The sequence below is a fragment of the Ursus arctos genome, unplaced genomic scaffold (assembly GCF_023065955.2).
Source record: "Ursus arctos isolate Adak ecotype North America unplaced genomic scaffold, UrsArc2.0 scaffold_29, whole genome shotgun sequence".
Lineage (NCBI taxonomy): Eukaryota > Metazoa > Chordata > Mammalia > Carnivora > Ursidae > Ursus > Ursus arctos.
Genome location: NW_026622974.1, coordinates 24498758 through 24516981, shown reverse-complemented (window position 1 = coordinate 24516981; position 18224 = coordinate 24498758). Strand labels below are relative to the sequence as shown.

Here is an 18224-nt window from a genome sequence, read left to right as displayed (position 1 = left end):
TACAAATAAAAAATGCATCATTTATTAAAATTATTGAGCATGCTATGGATCATTTTAAATAGAAATTGAAAATCAGTTTCTCTTGTAATTTCTACTTGCATTCCAAACTGTCTTTGACGTATTTGAGTTGTACATGCAAACTTACTTTTTATACCTTAAAGTACATGAACACCAGGTTTAGGAATTGATACAATGAAAAACACTTGGATGTATTAAGTGATATTTTAGCATGTCTAGACTATGTTTAAATAATTTCTTTCATACCCAGAAGAAAAATCTTAAGAAGAAAACGAACATGCATCATCCATTCGTGTGGGAATGTTTGTTCCACTGGAAATTATATATAAACGGTATCCATTAAGAGTTTATAATTGCAGATATATGGAAATGTGAATTTTACAATTCACATTATGATACTGTGTGCAGTCTAATTTTAGGATGACAAATTGGAATGTTGCCTCTGTGTCCACAAATCAGAAACACCCAGATATTAACATTTCAGTGTCATTTTCTTTAAGAAAACAATGAAACAGATGAACTATACTTTTGAATATACCTTCTACTTTGGGGCTCAATAAAAGCTATTTTGACTTTAAATGAAAAAGTGTAGACCATAAACATTTAATTTTTCATGGATTGGCTCTTGTGCAAAAACCTCCAGCTCCCCCACAGAATTATATACAAATGAGCAAATGTTCTAGCAGAACCAAATGGGCCTCTCCAGCATCTGTGCCAATTCCCTCATAAAGAAATTTGTGAATTCCTTTCACAAAGAAAGGCAGAAACTTCTTAGGGTTGTGATGACCAATTCAGTTGGATGACAGTGGAAGGATTAGGGGGTAAAGGAGATAATGTAGTAACAGGAGAAAAAGGTTTGCTCAGACCTCCTCAGGCCCACAGTAATGTTCACGCAGGATCACTGTTAAATCCTTTTGACAGAAGATTAAGTGTAGGCAGTACAGGGCGCACAACAGAGAGCTAAATTCTAAATCAACACATAATGGATCAGGCCAGACATGTGCAAAGTCACTAGGATCTGAGGCCAGTAAGGCTTAACTGTAACCTGACTGAAGGTATTAAACAAGCTAAAGAAAGAATTTGTCAATCAGAAGGATTATTGGTTAGCAATAGAAGCACAGACAACATGACAGAAAGAGAAATTTTGAGACTTTTCAAGTGTCTTATTTGGACAGAAAGTCCAATATTTTATGTTTTTAACAATGTAACAAAGTAAGAAAAAAAGAGACATATAAGAATCAGCAATTTCAAAAGGAAAACACAACACGTTAACGTCTGGTGGTCTAATACATACAGTTAATTTGGATGCATAACTAGACTTTGCTATGGTATAAATGCTATGGTATAAATGCAAGCTGTATCATCAGTTTGTATAGTTCCCATTGTGTGGTTAGCTTGACTATGGGATTTTTTTGATTACTGACCCCTTTGCTAGACCGTGAGCCTGTTGTGTTCCTGACTCATGCACCCTACTATCCTCTCATTCTAGGCCTCCTTAGGTCTCTGTGCCCTACTTCCTTTCTTTATTCTCTACCTCCTTTGTGTCTCATTGATATTAAGTTTTTCTCCCAGTCTGTTACTTTTTCCTCTGAATAAATTAAAACATTCAGTTTGCTTTTTGCTGTTTCTACCAATTCCCATGTTAAGATCCTTTTTATAAATTTTACCTCCTAGCATGTGTCACTTGATCATAATTCAACCTTTGGTTTTCCAAAAGCACTCTGTAAAGGGAATGAGAAACCACTCTCATGCCTCCTGTTTCCCAAACCCGTCCCCAATCCTCCAGCTTTGGGTTCTTGCGTTCTATAAGGACAAGGGATGAGAGGAATGATTGTCCTTTCTTCATGAACTCTTTCGTCAGCAGTTTTGGCATCTGTGTTCGTTGTAGTTTTCTTTATTCCATCTTTTTTTTTTTTTAAGATTTTATTTATTTATTTGACAAAGAAACAGCCAGCAAGAGAGGGAACACAAGCAGGGGGAGTGGGAGAGGAAGAAGCAGGCTCCCAGCAGAGCAGGAGCCCGATGAGGGGCTCAATCCCAGGACTCTGGGACCACAGCCTGAGCAGAAAGCAGACACTTAATGACTGAGCCACCCAGGCGCCCCTCTTTATTCCATCTTTGTCTGGTTTTGGTAACAAGGTGACTTTTCTGTAGGTCATCACTGCCTGTCCCACTTGGGGCTCCTCCCCGAACTTTCTGCTGTCCACATGTTCCTGGGCTAGACCAAGATAATTCTTAAAAAGGCCTTTTCCAGTGGAGGTTTGTGAATGTGTCCACAGGAATAAGTACACAGATAGGGTGGTTCTCAGGAGCCTTCTACCAGTGTGAATTTAATGGGCTTTTGTGGGGCGGGGGTTGGAAGTAAGGATGGGGAGGAGCTAATCTACACCCTTTCTGTCCAAGATATTCCCAGCACAGGTTTCTTTGCTAGCTCAGCAACAGGCACCTCTGTGAGTCAGCCACTCTCAGCACTTACAGCAAGATGCTGGGCCTCTCCCAAAATTCAGGTCACACCCTTTAACCATATGGGTGATTCTCTTGTGTCTTCCCCTCACTGGCTTTAGTGGAGGAGGACTACTTAAAAGCTGAAGGACAGAGAAATGAGGGGAGGATATTTGTTCTCTTACAAATGTTGCTTTCCTCCAGAGGCCTCTAGCCCTCCTAACATAGTCAGTGGGGCTAGGTTTTGATAGAAGGTTTTCTGCAATATGTTCTCTTATTAAATCCCCTCGGAGTGATGGGATTTACATGGCCATTTCTTTGAACTGAAAATGGAGCAGAGTCAGGGAGTCTGGGTGGCTCAGTCGGTTAATCCAACTCTTGGTTTCAGCTCAGGTCATGATCTTGAGGTCCTGGGATCGGCCCCACATTGGGCTCTGTGCTCAGTGTGGAGTCTGCTTGGGATTCTCTCTCTCTCCCTCTGCTCTGCCCCCCAATGAATAAATAAATCTTAAAAAAAAAAAAAGTAACAGAATCCACAGAAATCCTGATACCTTCCTAAGAGTTGTTAGGTGGGGAGGAGGGCAAGTGCATTCTTTTGTAATGCCAGGTGTGTTAGTCTCTTTAGGCTGCTATAACAAAAATACCATAAATAGCGACTTTATGAACAACAAAAATTTATTTTGTACAGTTCTGGAGACCAGGAAGTGCAAGACCAACGTGCCAAGAGATTTGGTATCTGGCTAGGGCCTGTTTCCTGGTTCACAGGTATTGTCTTCTCACTGTAACTTGATATGGTGGAAGGAGCAAGGGAACGCTCTGGGGTCTTTTTCCATAAAGGCACTAACCATTAATGAGGGCTCCACTCTCATGACCTAAGTGACTCCTAAAGGCCCTACCATCACTTTGGGCTTTAGGAATTAACATATGAACTTGGGTGTGTGTATGTGACACAAATATTCAGTTTATGGCACCGGGGAAGCAGGGAAGGATTATCTGTTGGTTTTCCACACCCTCATGGAACATATTAGAATGAGTACACAAAAATCCTTAAATCTCTGGGGCGCCTGGGTAGCTCAGTCGTTAAGCGTCTGCCTTTGGCTCAGGGCATGATCCCAGGTCCCTGGGATCGAGCCCCGCATTGGGCTCCCTGCTCTGCTGGGAGCCTGACTCTTCCTCTTCCACTTCCCCTGCTTGTGTTCCCTCTCTCACTGGCTGTCTCTCTCTCCCTCTGTCAAATAAATAAATAAATCTTAAAAAAAAAAAATCCTTGAAGCTCTTAAAGGCAAGAATCTTGGTGTGAGGAGAACTGTGTTAATTTATTAGGATCTGTTCAGTTTCTAAATTATACATGCTTGGAAATTTTATAAATGAGCAATCTTTCTTTTATAATTACAAACAACCAATAAAGATTATTATTTTTAAAGTGATCTGGTCTGTAATTAGAGGCTTCTTAGATTTAAGAACATCATCCAGGAGAATGTGTTTCATCTTTGCTGGCCTGGTGTGTATGTGAAATGAATAGTACATCCTGACTAAGCTGAAGAATGGAGAGACAGGTTGATACGCGCCTCTCTACCTGTCCAGATGCCTCACATTCTCTTTCTTTTTTCTTCCAATAGAATTACTGTTCTTGTAACTAGTCACACTTACCAGCAACACAGGTTTGTAAGGTTTTCCTACCTGCAAATCAAGCAATTGCCCAACAGGACCCCAATACTTAGGCATTTGGAGTCAGCAAAAGAGCTAAAGCAGTTTATTAAATGGGCTTAGTTCAATGGATAGTATATCAGATATTAAAAACGTTCAGTTTGATCTTGCTAAAAACTTCAATTTCACATAAAATTTAAAGTGGTGGGGGAGATTATAGTCTTTAATTCTTTGTCTTCTTCCTAGCCATAAATTGTCCTTCATATGCAGAATTAAACAGGGCTGTGAAAGGAATTTATTCTACAATTTTCAACCCCTCAGCCAAATAAAATGTCAGTAAATGGATTGGAGTGGGGAAAAGAAAAATTGAAGACTTTCTTTCTTTCTTTCTTTCTTTCTTTCTTTCTTTCTTTCTTTCTTTCTTTCAAAGAGATTTATTTCATGAGAATTGCTCCTGGTTTGTTGGCTTCCACCTTTAACCCCAAGGGACAGTGTGTGTTTGGGGGTGGGGAAACATTGGGCTAGGATGTTCCCATCTAAGGGTTAGATGTTCTTAAATCTAAGAAGCCTCTAATTATAGACCAGAGCTTCTTAAAAATAATAATCTTTATTGGTTGTTTGTAATTATAAAAGAAAGGTTGCTCACTTATAAAATTTCCAAGGGAGGCCTCAAGGGAGCCACTTGGAGAATTTGAAATATGTTTCCTGCAATTGAGAAATACAGAGGAATGATACCTGACTCAGGCCTGGGAAAACTACAGCAAAGTATGGAGTGCAGGCTGACTCCTTCTGGGATATCCAATAAGGGCTGATTGCTTTGATGGTAGAAGTAGGAGACTACAGCTACATTGAGATTGGCCTGTGCTTCCAAAGGTTGCTATGCAGTTTATACACAATCATTTCCTATACAGAGGATTAGGGCCATGGGGAAAAGGTAGAAAACTGGCCTGGCGTTGTCTTAGACCTTTCCTTCTAGCCAAGGGAGCCTCTAGGAGAGGATTAGGAGACTAGCAGGAAGAGGCAGAGTACCACCACAGGGTTGCCTGGCTGGCTCAGTTGGTAGAGCCTGCTACTCTTGACCTTTGAGCCCCACATTGGGCGCAAAGATTACTTAAAATAAGGTCTTACGACAAACAAACAAACAAACAAACAAGTACCACATTATGCCTGACAACTGGTGAAGTAATTTAAGTGAACTCTTGGAATAGAGTTGTCTCTATTCACTTTAAGGAAACTATAGGAAAGAGGTTTCCAGAGAAATGAATGTCCCACAGAAGAAAGTCGTGATCAAACATTTGTAGTTTCAGAGAACATAAAGCCAGGTTATGATGGCAACAATTTATGTTAAAACAGTTCTCTCCTCCATTTCCTTCTTTCCTCTTCCCCTCTTCCCTATTCCTTACCTACTTCAGGATTCAGCTACAAGTAGGTCTTAGGCAGGGGATAATTTATCACCACATAATGTATTGAAAAGAGATGGGAGGATTCACTCATAAAGTTCTGGGTTTTTTTTAATTTTTTTTAATTTTTTAAAGATTTTATTTATTTATTTGACAGAGACAGCCAGCGAGAGAGGGAACACAAGCAGGGGGAGTGGGAGAGGAAGAAGCAGGCTCCTAGCAGAGGAGCCGGATCTGGGGCTCCATCCCAGAACGCTGGGATCATGCCCTGAGCCGAAGGCAGACGCTTAATGACTGTGCCACCCAGGTGCCCCCATAAAGTTCTGTTTTGATTACAAGTTATGCTTCTTCAATTTAGTGGTTAAATATGTACCCCCACTCCAGGAGACCCAGACAAGCTATCATAGGAACTATCTATGCCTTTGCCTCACTAGGGCTTACCGCACCGTTTTTTAAATTTATGAATATTAGGAGGACCTGCAATTTTACCGTATGTTCACAAAGTCATTACTGAAATTCACAGGTATGTATAGAGCTAAATAGAAAGGCTACAACATCATGTGATAAGGCCATGTCCAGCCAAATAGTTACTCAGGCCGGACCCCAATGCCAGCAAATTAGAAAGTCATTTGGGCATCAGGCAAACTTTTTCTTCAGACAGCCATTCCTGCAACCTAGTGAGCTCTGCTAACTACACGGCCCATTCTGTCTTGGACAAGAGGGCCAAACTTCCTTTCCAGGAAGAAGTCGAAACTCCTTAACGTTAGCTTTAATTTCCCAATCCAGGCCCTTGTGGAGTCCCCTCGCTTTTCCAGTCCATCAGCTTAGTCCGATTCAATTATTCCAACAAGATTGCTGTGCAGTAAAACAACACCCTCATGTAAAGCCATCGCATCACCTCCGGAGCAAGCAGCGCGGTGACGTCATGGCGTCCCGGGCGCGCCCCGCCCGCGCTCGGCTCAACGCCAGGGGACGCTCGAGGGCTGGCTCTCCTTGGCAACTGTTTGCTCCGCCCCCTCCGCCCCCTCCGCCCCCTCCGCCCCTTTAACCTTTAGGGTGCGCGGGCGCTGTGTCCTTCGCACTCTTTTCCCCTTCCCCCTCCCCTTTCCCCACCCCCTTTGCCCGAGGAGTTCGGGCCGGAAGTGAAGATGGCGGCGGCGGCGCCTACTGGCGCGGCTTCGGCGGAGCTGGTGATCGGCTGGTGCATATTCGGCCTCTTACTACTGGTAGGGGAGGTGCTCGTAGTTTTCCCAGTGTTTGGACGGACTGGTGGGAGAGAGAGAGGGGCCGGCCCTGTAGCAGGCCTTTACGGGAGCGGGAGACCCTCCTCATTCCGCCCCGCCCCCCTTTTAGTTTGGACTGTGGGGGTCTCCTTTGCTCCTGGGCGGGGGCTGCGCTCCGAGTGGGGAACGGAGGCACTGATTCCCGGCCGCCTTTGCTGTCTTTTCCCTGATGACGTCTAATATTGCAGGTTTCCATTTTCGAAACTCTTGGCCTTATCCCTGACTAGAGCACTGGGACGGGTGGAGTTTGGGGACCGAGGAGACCCTGAGGGTTGAGAAGGCAGAAGTGGCCTCTGGCCCCCAAGTGAGACGTGAGCACAAAGTGTGGGGCAGCAGCGTCTGATCTTTGCAAGTTCAGTAGCCGCTGGCCTTGAACTGGAAGGGGGCCTCGCTGCTTCTTTAAGTGGGGTTTGTCCGTGTTCCTTACCCTTGGGGTTATTGAGTCTCTAACCTTCTCTACCCATTGTGCGATTCTGCCTTGATGACGTGAGGTGTTCGTTCTGACTTCCAGGTTTCACATTCCTTTCCAGTCTCTTTTGGTGGATATAGAAACTTAACGCAGGGTAGAGCTCTAGCTCTCTTTACTGCCAGTATCAGGGTGTGTGTGCTACAGCCTATCAGAACTCAGGTGCTTTCTTTCCCTACCATCTTATTCCTGTTTATCCAGTGATCAAAACGTGGGCCTCAGGAGGCCAAATAGTCTACTTTTTACTTCCTTGCCTCATATTAAAACCCTTGGGCTTATTTTATTTGGGGGTTCAATTTATATCTCTTCATACCCCTCCCCATTCTCACTCTCTTTCCTCATTGTCTGTCCTGTCCGGTTGTAGCATCATGTCCTAAAATATTTTGCTGTTTTGCATTACTCAAACAAAAAACAAAACCTCAAAACCCAATAACTTCAGTTTTGGAAATCAAGACTTGTATTTGTTAGATTCCACTACAGTGTCTGCAACCTAGGTAGTAAGTAGTATGTTTTGCTGGTAAATATTTCAGCAGAAACTTTACCCACCCCTCACCCCCAAATGTGTGAAAGCTTCTGTAAAGTTATCTCTTGCTACCTTCACTCTCCCAGAAAATAATACTGCCTTTACACTGCAGCATACTTTATTCCTCTTGGTGGAGAAAATAAAAACAGTAAAGGGTGGCCCTAGTCCCCAAAGCCCATCCAGTCCTATACTTGAGGACTATGCTAGCTTTTCCAGACCATCATATTCAGTTGGTTTAGAAAAAAACAAATGAGCATGTAACCAGTATCAAAGTCTAGTGGGAGTATCTTGGCAGTTATCAATTAATAAACGTTTAATGTGTATGAGTTGTGCCAGTTGTGGGAGGATGGAAATGAAACAAAATGAGCTTTAAGAGAGCCTGAAGATAGTGGGAAAACAAAAAAAATTTTTTTTAAAGATTTGTTTATTTATTTGGTGGGGGGAGCACAGAGGGAAAGAGAAACTCCAAGCAGACTCCCCGCCGAGTGTGGGAGTGTGGATCCCCATGCCCGGCTAGATGCCATGACCCTGAAATCACAGACCATAGCTGAAACCAAGAGTGGGACACTTAACCAGTTGTGCCACCGAGGTGCCTCGAGAACAAAAATTCTTAAAACAGGTATTTTAAGTACTGAAAACCAAAGTATGATTTTATAAATGAAATAGGACTTCAGAGAATAGAGCGTAATATTGGAAGAAAGTTTAATTGAAGTAGACTTTGGATAGATGAAGAAGGGAAGGTATTGAAATTGGTGATAGTACAGCAGGAAAAAATAAAATGAGAAGGGAATTAAGAAGTTTGAAACTAGATGTCGGAGTAGAAAAAAATTAGTAATAAGGGCTAATTAATTTTCTGCAAATTTAATTCCTAGCTTATTAGAAGAGAGCTAGACTCTCATGTTTGCTTGTGTATTCAGTCTTTTGAGTGTTGTTTTGGTTGAAGTATATGAAGAATATCCTATTTTAGTGGTATGTCCCTGAAAGAAGAGTATTTTTTAGATAATTGTGGATGTTCTTAAATACTACACCAAAACTCAGTAACTGAAAGCTTTCTAAAGGTTAGTCGAAACAATGGAATCTGAAACCCTATCATTAAACCTGTAAGAAGAAATGTCCCAGAAATAAGTATTGAGAAACTGTCAAGCTTGCAGTCATGGATACAAGTTTTCCAAAATTCTAAGTTTCGTTGAAAGCTTGAATTTTACCATTGGGAACGGATACCGTTGGTTTTTTTCCTTGAAGTGATAGGTTCCCTTTGTTCATTTCAACAGAGTATGCCGGATATCCAGGTCTGAATTACGATAGATGTAAAGAGTTTATATAGCACAGTGCCTGGCCACAGTAACTGCTTACATCTTATTTAATCCTTATTACCTGCTATGAAGTATTCTTATTACTATTTTATAGATGATGACATTTGGTTTATTTTATAATATAGTAACTACTGATAGATTTAACCCACATAAAGAAAAAGCTCTTTGGGGTTCTCAGTTTTAACAGTGTAAAGGGATCCTGAGACCAGAAAGTTCAGGATCCTTTGGCTTAACTATTTTGGCTGGGTTGCCCTTTCCCTGCTTGTCTGTCTGGTATTGGCAAACAGCTTCCTCTGCAGTAAGACCTATCACTTTGAATTTTGTAAAAGTGCAGATCTTTTTGAAATCCATCAAAGAAATTATTGAATACTTCATGTCAGGTCCTGCTAAGGATAGAATGATTTAGGCTCAGCTTCCAGTGGCTTCAAAATAATTTGAGGAATGTTTTAAATATTTGTGAGTTCATTTTAAAAAGACAAGTCCACTAAAATATTAATATACATTTATGAGAAAATAATTTCCCCAAACAAAAATAAATTAGTAAGTCATCAGAATTTGAATGTAGGTCTTTTTTTCCCCTCCAACATCCAGGTTCCAAAGTCTACATTCCGTTCTCACTTTATTTTTTCCTGCTGTTCTGACACCACTGAAATGTTAGTAATATGAAGGAATTGCATGAAACAACTTGGATAGATTTAAAATGCATTATCCTAAGTGAAAGAAGCCATACTCAGAAGACGATATTCTGTATAAATACATCTGACATTCTGGAAAAGGTAGAAGCTATAGGGACAGATAATAGTGGTTGTCAAGGGTGGAGAGTAGAGAGAGGGGTTAACTACACTGGGGCAAAGGGGATTTTTCTGCAGTGGAGGAACTGTTCTTATTTCTTGATTGTGGTAGGGGGAATTTGGAAGCTGTGAAACCAATTAGGTGGTGGTGGTGTTCAGGCTCCTGAGCTAGGATACCCACAAAGGAAGTAACAGTTGAATCTGTTGAAAAGAGTGAAAGGACAAAACAGCGCTTTTGTCTCGGAGTTCTTAATAGAGTTTATTTAAAACAATCGTTCTCTCTTATGGCTAAGGAATATTCTATTGTCATTTGCCACAACGTGGATGAACCTGGAGAGTAAAATAAGTCAGAGACAGAAAGACAAATACCGTATGAGTTCACCTACATGTGGAATAAAAAGCAAAACAAAAAACCAGAAACAGACCTGTAAATACAGAGGACAAACTGGTGGCTGCTGGAAGGGAGAGGATGAGCAAAATGGGTGAAGAGGAATGGGAGGTACAGGCTTCCAGTTATGGAATGAGTAAGTCATGAGGATGAAAGGTATGGCATGGGAGTCAGTGATACTGTAGTAGTGTTGTGTGGTGACAGATGGTAGCTACACTTGTGAGCATGGCATAGGGAGTAGAGTTGTGGAATCACTATGTTGTACCCTTGAAACTAATAGAACATTGTGTGTCAACTACAATAAAATGGAAAACAAAGAACAGTGGTTCTCAAGTTTGGCTCAGATTGGAATCCTGAGGCTTTTTTATTTTTATTTTTTAAATTTTTTAAAAAGATTTTATTCATTTATTTGAGAGAGAGAAAACACAAGTGCGGGTGGGGACAGAGGGAGAAGCAGACTCCCCGCTGAGCAGGGAGCCCACCGCCAGGCTCAATCCCAGAACCCCAGGATCATAACCTGAGACGAAGGCAGTCGCTTGACTGGTGAGCTACCCAGGTGCTCCTCCTCAGGCTTTTTAAAAGTGCTGTTGCCTGGAGGAGCTTCAGTATAAATTGATTTGTGGGGACCGCATAAGGGTATTAAAAACTGCCCAGGTGATTCTAACACAGTACCTAGGCTGAGAATCACTGATTTAGTACCTATCTGTAATTCCCTAAATTTGAGTAGAGTAGAGTTCTTAAAATGTAGTTCCTGGACCAGTAGCAGCCTCATCTGGGAACTTGTTACAAATACAGATTTTCTGGGCCCACTCCAGACCTCTGAATCTGAAACTGGGGGTGGGGCCCAGCATTCTCTACTATAACAAGCCCTCCAGATGGTTCTGATATTTCCTGAAGTTGGAGAATCGTGAGTGAAGTCCTATACTCTGTGTTAGTCATAAGAAAGGCAGTGGTAACTATTAAGAGTACCTGGTGGATTAGAGATGTCATCCTCAGTACCTCTGCTTGTATTTTTATCACTGGAAAGTTCCTTGCAGTGCACGTGTACTCATTTTAAATGTTCACTTTTCTTTGTTTAAGGCCCTTTAAAATTCGAATTATAGTATAATTTGTCAATTGCGTGGTGATTATTGGCAGGTAATCTTTAGCTGAATGATATTCTTGAACTGTCATAATGGGGCAGAAGTTAATTTCAGTTCAAGTTATATTCTATTAGGCTGGAGAAATCTATAGGTAAAAAACATTCAGAACTACAATTGTGATGTGTGAAACCATTAATGAGGTTCAATGAGGATATGTGTAATTGAGCACTGTCATCAATAACTTTTGTTTGTGTGTGTCTTTGCACCTAAGTGAGGTTTTATGGCATTCATGAAATAGGCTTTGAATATTATAAATCTTCAGCAAGTTTATAAGACCTAGTGGACCTTCCTTACACATCTAAAAGAACCTTCATTGGACGGTTTCCCATTGGAAACTTTCAAACACATAGTATCATCTGTGTTAGAGAATACATAGGGCAGTAACAAAACATTTCTTTTTGTTCTCTTTCAGGCTATTTTGGCATTCTGTTGGATATATGTTCGTAAATACCAAAGTCAACGGGAAAGTGAAGTTGTCTCCACCATAACAGCAATTTTTTCTCTGGCGATTGCACTTATCACATCAGCACTTCTACCAGTGGATATATTTTTGGTTTCTTACATGAAAAATCAAAATGGTACATTTAAGGTAATTACTATCATACTATGTGATTTTTTTTCCCCTTTCAAGTTCTTGGCAATTAAGTGTTTAAGTTTAGCAGTCCAGTATATATTGTGCTTTTATTGTTGTCTCCAGGGGATAAATGCGAGTGGAAATGCAGCATAGAGACTGAGAATGGGACAAACACCATGGAAGACTAGAAACAAACTGTTAACTGACTTAAGAATATTAATTCACCAACCCTCCAAATGTGAAGAATCCCTTTTGTTGATCTGAAAATATATTAAGTAATCACAGTAGTTTATTTTTGTGTCTCCCATAGCTCCCTTGAAGTTTGTGTTGATTTACATTAATGCAGTAAATAAATAATTTAGCAGAGCTTTTGTTAGTGGTGGATCAAGATCTCAGTCTGTTTCATATAGAGTACTTTGAGTCAGTATGGTATACGGAAAAGACCGCTAAGCTAGCTGGGAGTTACAAGACCTGACTTACAGTCTTGACTCTTTACTATCTAGGCTATATCTTTGGCCAAATTGGTTAAGTTTTCTGGACTTCAGGTTCTTCATTTTTAAAATGAAGGGTGTTGGACTGGAAGGTTTCTGAGTTCCTTTTTAATTAACATATTTTTAAGTTTCTTAATAGCTTAAGCTTCTTGAGGCAGAAACTGTGTCTTGTTTATTGTTGTATCGCAAGTGTTTAGCCCAGAGTAGATACTTAAATATTTGAATGAAATATTCCAGTTAACTCAGTATTGCATGCTTCCAAAATAAGTTCCCGAATTGAGCCAATTAGACTTAAAAGAATTTGAAAACGTTTTTGCAGTTAGGTTTAGATACATTACGATTGCAATGAAAACTGGTTATTTACTGTAGGTCACTTTATTTATTTATTTATTTAATTTATTTATAAAAGATTTTATTTATTTGAGAAAGAGAGAGCCCCCCCCCCCCAGCATGAGCTGTGGGAGGGGCAGAGGGAAAGGGGAGGGACAAGCTGACTCCCCACTGAGGACACACCCTGAGATGCAGGGCTTAATCCCAGGATCCTGAGATCATGACCTGAGCCTAAGTCAGATGCTTAGCCTACTGAGCCACCCATGCATCCCGGTCACTCATTTATTTAGCAAGTATTAATTGAGCACTTAGCATGTGCCAGGTGCTGTATGAAGATAGTATTTAACAACTATTGAATATTTACTGTGTCAGATCCTATTCTCAATGGTTAATATATATTAACTCTCTTTAACCTCCCAAACGACCCTATGAGGTATAGTATTATCCATGTTTTTGTGGGCCAGAAACCAAAGTCTGGAGAGATGAAGTAACCTCTTTAAGGTCATACAGCTTGTAGGTGCTGTAGCCGGGATTTGAAACTCTGCAATCGGGCTTCAGAGCTCTTTTTTTTTTTTTTAAATAAATTTTTAAATATATTTTATTTATTTATTTGCCAGAGAGAAAGAGAGAGGGCACAAGCACTAGGAGTGCAGGAGAGAAGCAGGCTCCCTTCCAAACAAGGAGCCCAATGTAGGACTTGATCCCAGGACCCTGGGATCATGACCTGAGCCTAATGCAGGTGCTTAACTGACTGAGCCACCCAGTTGTCCCCTGGCTTTAGAGCTCTTTGTACGCTAGATTATATATATATTCTCATTGGGTACTATATGGATACAGGGACAGATAGATCTGATATAGAAGTAGTAGTATCCCTTGTATAATTATTGATCGAATAGGAGATTTCTTAGTTTTGAATTTAAAATATTTGGTTTGTTTAGATTTTGTGGGGATATGTTTTCTTCTTGAAATGTCTAAAGTATTTTCATGAAATTTTGAACTTTCTCTCAGATAATGTAATTGTTCTGGGACTAAGCTTAACTTGGTAGTCACTGGGTACTAGTTTTTGTTTTTTAGTCTGTGAGATGCATTTTACTTTTTTGAGGAAGAGTTTGAGAATTCACCCACCTACAAAAGCAAAACTATAACCTATAAAAATTTAGGGCACTTGTTTTATTAAATATTTCCTAAGAGAAGAAAATGTATATAGTTAATGTGCTTATTTTGTATTTGTTAAATGTAAATGTGGCACTAGTAATGACGAGAGAAAAATGTTAACGTTTTTTTCTCCACCTTCTACAGACTTCTTTCTTTGATTATCAGATTATTTATTCAGTAATTATATGTTCTCTTTTTTTCTATTTTGCATTTACTTGTCTCTGTTTTGTTCTATTTTCAGTTACTTTAGAGCTGAGATAATGTATCAGTATTTGCCCCCCAATACTTTGATGCTTTTTTCTTGGTATCTTTTTTTTTTTTTTTTTAAAGATTTTATTTATTTATTTGACAGAGACAGCCAGCGAGAGAGGGAACACAAGCAGGGGGAGTGGGAGAGGAAGAAGCAGGCTCATAACGGAGGAGCCTGATGTGGGACTCGATCCCAGAACGCTGGGATCACGCCCTGAGCTGAAGGCAGACGCTTAACCGCTGTGCCACCCAGGCGCCCCTTTTTTCTTGGTATCTTGAAAGATTTTTTCCCTTTTCTTTCTTTCTCTGAGGTGGGAGACTGGGGGCTAGTGAAATTCATGAGTTTTCATTTGAAGGGCGCCTGTGCTGATGCTTAAAAGTAGAACTGAAAAGACTTTTAAAAAACTTTTTCCTAATAAATCGTAGAAAGTATTTTCTCCAAAGAGTTACTGATGAAATTTCTTGAGGTGCTTAGTGAAAGAAAGACAAGTACAAATATTTAAGAATTAGTTCTTCAGACTTCATACCACAATTGTAAATTTAGCCATATTAGAGTAAAAGTATGCCATAATAGCTTTAATCTATCCTGCCCTTCCTTATTATTTAGGAGAAACGTACAAGTTGATACTGTTTTCTATAATGAATTATATTTTATCTTAATTTTTATGATGTGCATTTCTTATTCCTAAATGAATATATGTATTCACTTTATCCATTTTCACCTCAAGTATTTTGAAGTCTTTAAATGATTGTAGGCTTGTTTATAAGGTGTAATTAATTATTTGGGAATTGCAGATGTCAATGATTATGAATGGAGGGTGCCTAAGCTTTTCTGTAAGCTGATAGTAAACAGTACTTTTCTAGTTTGTCTTAGTTACCTTCCTTGCTTTCTCTGCCTCCTTGTGGCAGGGGTATATTATAATAATGCTTGAGTTGTTTCCATTTTTTTTTTCCCTACACATGGCACTATGAATAATTTTAGCCAGATAATTTGTTTCTAGTTCTTTTGCAAACAATTAACTTTTCAGATTAAAAAAAAAAAAAAAACAAAACCTTAAAGAATAGCTGTAAGTGTTGTTATGGTGTTTTATATAGTTGACCAATAATTTTGGATAATGATACAACACAAAATGTACCAATCACAAAAAAAAATCAGGAATTGAAACTGACATGAACAAATGTTTTTTATTTTATGCAATGTGTAAAAATTTAAAAAAAAATAGTAAAGATATGGTATTGGAACATTTTGTGTTTTGGCAGCTAAAAAGTTCATATCTTACTCCCCTCCTCCAATGATTAACATCTCTTCATGGCCTGTTAGTATTAGATATCTGGGTTTAACTCTCCACTACTGCCTCATTTATACTCTCAAATTGTGTCTTAGAACTTTGTATTCTTCATTGCACCTTAAATACATTTATTTGCTTAATATTTATTAAGCATGTAGTATGTACCTCATACACACGGGTGCTGGAGATTAATAAATGAGGCTGCTGTTTTCATGGAGCCTACATTCTGTGAGATCAGGCCAACAGTAAACAAAACAAGTTGACTTCCTAGTGATACATTCTGTGAGGAAATATGACATTCCTATGAAGTTCTAAGTTGTGGGTAATTCAGATAGGGGTATGGGAAGGCCAAATTGCTGAAACAGGTTACTTGAGATGAGACCTGGATGAGGAAGAGCCAGTCAGGTGAAGATCCAGAGGTGAAAGCCTTTAGGGAGAGGAAACAGCAAATACAGAAGCTTTTAGACAGAGATGAGTTTGCCTATTTGGCTGAAGTGTGGTGGTGGGGGTTGTACTTTGGTACTAGCTAAGATCAAGAGCAAGATGGGAGCCAAATTGTTCATGATTTTTAAGTCATGTTAAAAGAACTGTATTTTGGACAAATTACCTTTAGAGTGTCTATTCTAAATATTCAAGTGGAGGAGGTGTCAAGGAGGGAGTTGGAAGTGTTGTTGAGAGGTGTAGTGAGAGGGATAGAGAAGTGACTGCTGGCTTTGGTCGTTGGTGACCAAAGAGCAAGCAGGTAGTTTCATTGGGGCATTTGGGTGCTCAAGTTGGAGTGGGTTAACTGTGGACAGGGAGGTGAGGAAGCAGTGGTAGGGAATGCTGAAAACTTTTCAAGAACTTTTGTTTTCTAAGAGAGTAAGAAGTAGGGTTAAGGGAGGTGTTTTTATTCTAGATGGTTGTGTGTGTATCTCTGTGCTTAATGGAAGTTACTAGGGTTTGTATACTTTAGGATTCAGTGGAGTAGGAGAAATTTTTCAAGGGAAGAGAAAATACTATTGCAGGTACAGTGTCTTTGAGAAAGCAAAAGGGTTGGGGGCTTAATTGGAAAGGATGGGCCATAAATAGGAGTACTGGCATTTGGCAGAAGGAAGGACTAACATTTGAATACAGATGGAGGTGGGTTTTAGATTTGGTAGTGAGTTGAGTGAGTTCCTGTCTTTTGGCTCCCAATTATTTTAGGGACCTCAAAATCAGTGTTTCTTAGGCATTGACATTCTGTGCTGGTTAATCTTTGTTGTGGGGGTTATCCTGTGCATTGTAGAGAGCAGACCTTTGCTTCTTTTTTTTTTTTTTTTTCTTTGACAGGTATACATATAGTGTCACTTTATTTTTTTTCTCAGTTACTACTTTTATTTTTTATTTTTTTAAATGTTTTTTTATTATATTATGTTAGTCACCATACAGTACATCCCTGGTTTCTGATGTAAAGTTCGATGATTCATTAGTTGCATATAACACCCAGTGCACCATGCAATACGTGCCCTCCTTACTACCCATCACCAGTCTATCCCATTCCCCCACCCCCTCCCCTCTGAAGCCCTCAGTTTGATTCTCATAGTCCATAGTCTCTCATGCTTCATTCCCCCTTCTGATTACCCCCCTTTCTTTATCCCTTTCTTCCCCTACCGATCATCTTAGTTCTTATGTTCCATAGATGAGAGAAACCATATGATAATTGTCTTTCTCTGCTTGACTTATTTCACTTAGCATTATCTCCTCCAGTGCCGTCCATGTTGCAGCAAATGTTGAGAAATCGTTCCTTCTGATAGCTGAATAATATTCCATTGTATATATGGACCACAATTTCTTAATCCAGTCATCTGTTGAAGGGCATCTCGGTTCCTTCCACAATTTAGCTATTGTGGACAATGCTGCTATGAACATTGGGGTGCATACGGCCCTTCTCTTCACTACGTCTGTATCTTTGGGGTAAATACCCAGTAGTGCAATGGCTGGGTCATAGGGTAGCTCAATTTTTAACTTTTTAAGGGACCTCCACACTGTTTCCAGAGTGGCTGTACCAATTTGCATTCCCACCAACAATGCAGGAGGGATCCCCTTTCTCCACATCCTCTCCAGCAATTGTTTCTTGCCTTGTCAATTTTTGCCATTCTAACTGGCGTAAGGTGGTATCTTAGCGTGGTTTTGATTTGAATTTCCCTGATGGCTAATGATTTTGAACATTTTTTCATGTGTCTGTTAGCCATTTGTATGTCTTCATTGGAAAAGTATCTGTTCATATCTTCTGCCCATTTTATGATTTGTTTGTTTCTCGTGTATTGAGTTTGAGAAGTTCTTTGTAGATCTTGGATACTAGTCTTTTATCTGTAGTGTCATTTGCAAATATATTCTCCCATTCCGTGGGCTGCCTCTTAGTTTTTTTGACTGTTTCCTTGGCTGTGCAGAAACTTTTTACCTTGATGAAGTCCCACAAGTTCATTTTATCTTTTGTTTCTCTTGTCTTTGGAGATGTGTCATGAAAAAGGTTGCTTTGGCCGATGTCATAGAGGTTGCTGCCTATGTTCTCCTCTAGGATTTTGATGGATTTCTGTCTCACATCAAGGTCTTCCGTCCATTTGGAGTTTATCTTTGTGTATGGTGTGAGAGAGTGGTCAAGTTTCATTCTTTTGCATATAGCGGTCCAATTTTCCCAGCACCATTTATTGAAGAGACTGTCTTTTCTCCACCGGATGTTTTTTCCTGCTTTATCAAAGATT

At 39.9% G+C, this 18224-nt stretch overlaps 1 protein-coding gene across 1 annotated transcript in view; it reads left to right on the top strand.

The window, feature by feature from the left end:
* Positions 1-6434: 6434 nt before the first annotated feature.
* The window catches only part of LMBRD1 (LMBR1 domain containing 1), a 117504-nt gene continuing 105714 nt past the window's right edge, over positions 6435-18224 (top strand). Inside the window, exons 1-2 of the mRNA XM_026507134.4 lie at positions 6435-6733; positions 11826-12002. Of these exons, the coding sequence (XP_026362919.1) occupies positions 6656-6733; positions 11826-12002 (255 nt within the window). The 5' untranslated portion in view covers positions 6435-6655. The remainder of the gene's footprint in view (positions 6734-11825; positions 12003-18224) is intronic.